Genomic DNA, 6010 nt, shown 5'->3' with positions numbered 1-6010 from the left:
CTAAAAATACATATATTTAAAACATTTAGACCTTGGGAATTTTGAGGTTTAGTCACGGTAAATGTGGCATTAATACATCAAAATGGTTGAGAAATGTGGACTATATAAATATTCCTAGATTTGAATCTAGCTATTTACTTTCCTTTCGAATGACATTCATCCAAATCTCATTAGGCTTTAAAATGCTCCTAAACTTTAACTCAGACTGACCACCCACAGAACCCTTAAATACAAACTGGCCTTCTTGTTATTTCCCTAGCTCAGATAATGTCTTCAAAGTCTGTCTCCACTTTTCCAAATCTTATGTGCGTTTTCAGGCTCTGCGAAATTCTCAGCTGCCCCATAAAATCTTCTATCACTGGAGTCCAAAGTGATCTTGCCCATTTCAGAATGCTTATGGGGCAAATTGCCTAGTATGTTATTTGGTATTGCCTCTATGTGTCCTTTCTTGTTGCTGTTCCATATGCATATATATCTTATCTCCAACTAGACTGTAGGGTCCCTGAAGGCAAGCAATCTATCAGGCATATCATTGTATTTTCAATCTTTTACGCTTTACTGTTTAACACTAATATATATGTACTCTTAATTTATCTCTAATGTATATCATGAGTATTGATTGACAGCCTGACTTTCATTGGAACTAACCTGTTATGTCACAAAATTTATCCAATTGCTTTTAAGAAAAGATATATCTTGTTCAGTTTCTTTATAATTAATTATCTCTTGCAATTCACCTAAATATCAATCAAGAGAAGAATGGATAATAAATTGAAATCTATTTACAGCAATGAAGATGAATGGCCTGCCACTATGAGCACCTGAAACCCAACTCAAACCAGCCTGGACAAAAAACGACCCACCCTGCCCCTCAATCTCAGGCAGAATAAAATTACCAAGGCTTTAGAGAGGCCTACTAGCTTCTTCATGATCTGGCTCCAGGTGTGCCTCTGACCTCATCTCCAGCTAGTGTGCCCTGGCCTATTCCTCTTCAGTCCACTGTCTCCTTGCTAGTACAAGTGCTTGCTTGTGCACACCCAGCCTGCTTCTGCTGCAGGGCCTCTTTTCATTCCCTCTGCCCAGGGCACACTTCTCCCAGACATACACAGGGCTACTTCCCTTACCTCCCTCCAAATGCTAGCCCAGATGCCATGTCAATGAGGCCTTTTCTCACTTACATGAAACTTACTTTTATGTGTTTTTTTTTGTTTGTTATTTTTTGAGATGGGAGTCTCACTCTGTCGTCCAGGCTGGGGTGCAGTGGTGTGATCCCAGCTTACTGCACCCCCTCCCTACCTCAGCCTACAGTGACCCTCCCTACCTCAGCCTCCCAAGTAGCTGGCACTATTAGGAGCATGTCACCATGCTTCTAATTTTTGTATATTTTTGTACAGATAGGATTTCACTATGTTGCCCAGGCTGGTCCTGAACTACTGGGCTCAAGCAATCTACCTCAGCCTCCCAAAATGCTGGTATTACAGGTATGAGCCACTGGGTCCAGTAAAGGAGCTTTCACAGCTCATGTTCACTGCTGTATCCCACATGCCTAGATCAGTGCAGTAAATCTAACTCAAACCAGCCTAAAGATTTACTGGGCTTTCTTTGTGTGTTTGTTTGTAGGCTATTAATTACTGCCTCAATCTCAGAACTTGTTACTGGTCTATTCAGAGATTCGACTTCTTCCTGGTTTAGTCTTAGGAGGGTGTATGTGTCCAATAATTTATCCATTTCTTCTAGATTTTATAGATTATTTGCAGAGAGGTGTTTATAGTATTCTCTGATGGTAGTTTGTATTTCTGTGGGATCAGTAGTGATATCCAATATTTATTGTATCTATTGATTCTTCTCTTTTTGCTTCTTCATTAGTCTGGCTAGCAGTCTATTTTGTTAACCTTTTCAAAAAACCAGCTCCTGGGTTCAATGATTTTTTTGAAAGGTATTTTGTGTCTCCATCTCCTTCAGTTCTGCTCTGATCTTAGTTATTTCTTGTCTTCTGCTAGCTTTTGAATTGTTTTCTCTTGCTTCTCTAGTTCTTTTCATTGTGATGTTAGGGTGTTGATTCTAGATCTTTCCTGATTTCTTCTGTGGGTATTTAGTGCTACAAAATTTCCAGTATTCCAGAGATTCTGGTTCATTGTGTCTTTGGTTATAAATGCTGACAAATTCTTTGACTCGTAAGTTTAAAGGAGAAGAATGATTTTCTGTATGAGAAATAATTTTGCAAAACTTTTTATTAAAGTATAAAATACATACAGGAAAGATTACCTCCTAAGTGTATAACTTGCTAAATTTTCACAAACTGAACACACATGAGGAACCAGCACCCAGATCAAGAAAAAGACCAGTCCCCAGAAGCCCTCCTGGTGTTCTCTTGCAGTCACAATCAACTCCGGTCCCCTCAATCACAATCCTCATTTCTAACAGCACAGAATTGGTTTTACTTGGTTTTGTGTATATATATGTATGTATATGTTTATTTATTTATTTTATTTCATTTATTTTTCCTTTTTGAAACAAAGTTTCACAAAGTGATTCTCTTTGAACCTGGGAAGCAGAGGTTGCAGTGAGCCGAGATTGTGCCACTGCACTCTAGCCTGGGTGACAGAGGGAGACACCATTTCAAAAAACAAACAAACAAACAAAAAACAAAAAACACAAAAAGAAAAGAAAAGAAACATATTTCATAAGGCTATAGCTGCCATAGATAGTGATTCCTCTGACAGATCTGGGCAAAGTAAATTGAAAACCTTCTAGAAAGGGGTCGTCATTCTAGATGCCATTAAGAAAATCTGTTATTCATTGGAAGAGGTCAAACTATCATTAGCAGGAGTTTGGAAGAACTTGATTCCAACCTTTATGTATAATTTTGGGAGTACAAGACTTTACTGGATAAATTACAGATTTGATGAAAATAGCAAGAGAACTAGAATTAGAAGTAGAACATGAAGATACGACGGAATTGCTGCAATCTCATGATCAAACATGAACGGATGAAGAGTTGCTTCTCATGGATGTGCAAAGTAAGTGATTTCTTGAGATGGAAAGTACTCTTGGTAACGAGGCTGTGATGACTTGAAATGACAACAAAGGATTTAGAGTAGTACATAAGCTTAGTAAAGCAGCAGCAAAGGCGAGAGGACTGACTCCAATTTTGAAGTAAGTCTTACTGTGGGTAGAATGCTATCAAACAGTACAGCATGCTACAGAAAAATCTTTTGTGAAAGAGTCAACTGATGTGGCTAACTTCATTATTGTTTTATTTTAAGAAATTGACACAGCTGCCTTGGCCTTAAGCACACCACCCTGATCATCAGCTGCCATCAACATTGAGGCAAGATCCTCCACTAGCAAAAAGATTCCAAGTTGCTGGAGGCTCAGATGATTGTTAGCACTTTTTTTTAAACAACAAAGTACTATTAATTAAAGCATGTACATTGTTTAGATATGCTGCTATTGCACACTTAATAGACGAAAATATAGTGTAAGCATAACTTTTATATGTAGTGGGAAACAAAAACATTTCTGTGACTCGCTTTAATGCAATATTCACTTTATTGCAGTGGTGTAAAACTGAACCCGAAATATCTCTTAAGTATGTCTGTATATTACCTGTAGCATTTTGCTTTCTAAACACACAACCTCTTTTTTTGTTTTTTTTTTTTGGCTGAGTAGAGCAGGCTTTATTGATGGCACATGAAGGCCCCTTTCTCTTCACGGGGTATGTGTGGAACTGAGGAGGGGAGATTCTTGATGTGGTGGCAGACTGTGTGTGGCAAGGACTCCCCAGCAGCTGAGAGTCTCTCTCTTCCTCAGCTTCTAAGGCTTAACTCTCTAGCAGCAATATTTATTGCCTTGTTCATATTTTTATTCATCCTCTTTTTTTGACAAATCATTGTTATTGCTGAGAATGTAATTCCTTGAGGACAAGAATGTATCAAACTGTATCTAGTACAATAAAAAAATTGAGACGTATTTTCTTGTTCAAGTTATCCTGATAAAACTACCATCTTACCTGAAGGGGGTTGTTTTACCCATCTGAGACTCAGCCCACTATTATGCAAAATGAGTAAAGAGGGACAAAAGGTGAAGATGATGAAGACAATTAGGATGGCAATGACGACAAGACAGCAACTAGCAGGAACACTTTGTGTCAGGCTGTATCTAAGCTGTTTAAACGTATTCACTCATTTTTAAGTCTTAAAACAGCCTTATAGGGTGTGTGCTCCTATTAGTCCCTTATTAAAGACAAGAGGACACTGAGGCACATAGAGGTTAAGAAAGTTGTCCCAGATTGTACAGTTTGTCAGTAGTGAAACTGATCATCAAACCCAATGACCATTAAAGCTCTATATTCCAAGATCCTGCACATTTCAGACATGCTTTGGATAGAATAACTGGCTGAATGAACAGTGCTCCAAAAATTTTAAGGTACAGTATTAGAAAATATTACAGTTACTAAAGTAGCATATCTTGGCTTAATTTAAGAGGAAAAATATGCTAATATTTTGTACTTTAAAGAAGAAAGGACTGAGAAAATCATTAAGGTGACAGATAATACAGACAGGCTGCAGAAGGATGGAAAAGCAACTCTAATTTAAGACATATTTATCCCTGGAAATGAATCTACCAGGAGTCTGGAGAAGATCATGGGAAAAACACCATGGATAGTGAAACAAGATTGTCCGTGAGTTGGTAATTATTGAAACAGACAGGAAGGTACGTGGGAATGCACTATAGTATTCTTTCCACCTCTGCATAAGCTTGAAAATTTTTCTTAATTAAGTTTTTAAAAATTAGTTTAAAAACACAAAGGGCAAAGTGTTCCACCAAATGCCTCCCGGAATGATGTGAATTTCAGCTGTGGTGTATGTCTTACTCCAGCATCTATCTCTTAACTGTTGGCTGTAATGCAACGTTACAGTCTCCAAGGAGGCTGCCTGCCCTCTTGGCAGCAGGGTGAGTGCCATGATGCAGCTGCTGTTGGCATGCTGAGAGCTGGAAGGGGAGAAATATAAGCCAAACAAGAGTAAGTCACAAAGAAAATGCGAGTCAAAATTCAAGGACTCCACAGCCGCTAAACCTGCTCACTAAGTCTGGCAGCCGATGGAAGCAGTGGTGGGGGCTGGGGTTTAAACAGGTGCATGAGTTCCCCTGCAAAAAACAGCTCTCTCTAAGACACAAAGTCTTGTGATTTTTTTCATTTGCATAATAAAATGGGTCTTTAATGGGAAGAATTAGTATGTTAACCACAATAGAGTAAACAGAAAAGACTCAATTAATCTTTTGGTTAATAGCCAAATTTTAGAAAATTACTTCAAATACTAAGTTCATAAAGCATATTTGTTATTTCTGTGATTAATCCTGTTCACAGAAATGCTATCATAATGTTTCAGAATATAGTTCCTTCATAAATCTAGCTTTAGTACTTCTTTTTCAAATTAGTATTTGCCCTTAAGTTTAAATATGAGTATACCATGTTAGATTTTTTAACCTTACAAAGAAAATTAATTTTCTTATTTATGTCATTATATCAAATAAAGTTTACTGTTATTAGCTGTTTTCATATGTTTGTATAAAAATTATTTCTTGTTCATCAGTTAACCTGTTAAAAAAAATTGACTGGCCAAATTTATTTTCATTCCTTACATTCGATTATCTTTATTTCAAATAATTCAAAGATGTTTACAGGTATTCTTCCTCCCTTTCTTGCAGAGGGGTATAAAAATTCCTGAGGTTCAATCTTAAAAATCTTCTCAGAGCTTAGGAAAAACACACTCCAAGAATACAAGGCATATAACACTTTTCAGTAAAGGGTTGGAAAATGAAGTCACTTCCCCAGAGCAACAGAAGGTTCGTGGCATTCTTGTGAACCTCACTCTTGGGTGTTTGAAAGCAAGGAAATTCAGGTTTAAGAACAGACAACTACATTTTTCCTGGCACAAAATTCCAGTAATCACCATGAAATCTATTAGGAGGCGCCAACTTTGCAGACGCACTAACAATTGGAGGC

General features: G+C 37.5%; 1 protein-coding gene across 3 annotated transcripts in view; it reads right to left on the bottom strand.

Moving 5' to 3' along the window:
* The window catches only part of UMAD1 (UBAP1-MVB12-associated (UMA) domain containing 1), a 279434-nt gene that overhangs the window by 34276 nt on the left and 239148 nt on the right, over window positions 1–6010 (bottom strand). The window contains exon 4 of one of the 3 annotated variants that reach the window (XM_074379494.1): window positions 9–4995. The exons of the other annotated variants lie outside the window; for them this stretch is intronic. Within the exon in view, the coding sequence (XP_074235595.1) occupies window positions 4885–4995 (111 nt within the window). The 3' untranslated portion in view covers window positions 9–4884. Of the gene's footprint in view, window positions 1–8; window positions 4996–6010 lie in introns of those variants that run through there. 3 annotated transcript variants of the gene reach the window in all.

The sequence above is a fragment of the Saimiri boliviensis genome, chromosome 10 (genome assembly GCF_048565385.1).
Source record: "Saimiri boliviensis isolate mSaiBol1 chromosome 10, mSaiBol1.pri, whole genome shotgun sequence".
Taxonomy (NCBI): Eukaryota; Metazoa; Chordata; class Mammalia; order Primates; family Cebidae; genus Saimiri; species Saimiri boliviensis.
This window is presented reverse-complemented; position numbering and strand designations above follow the sequence as displayed.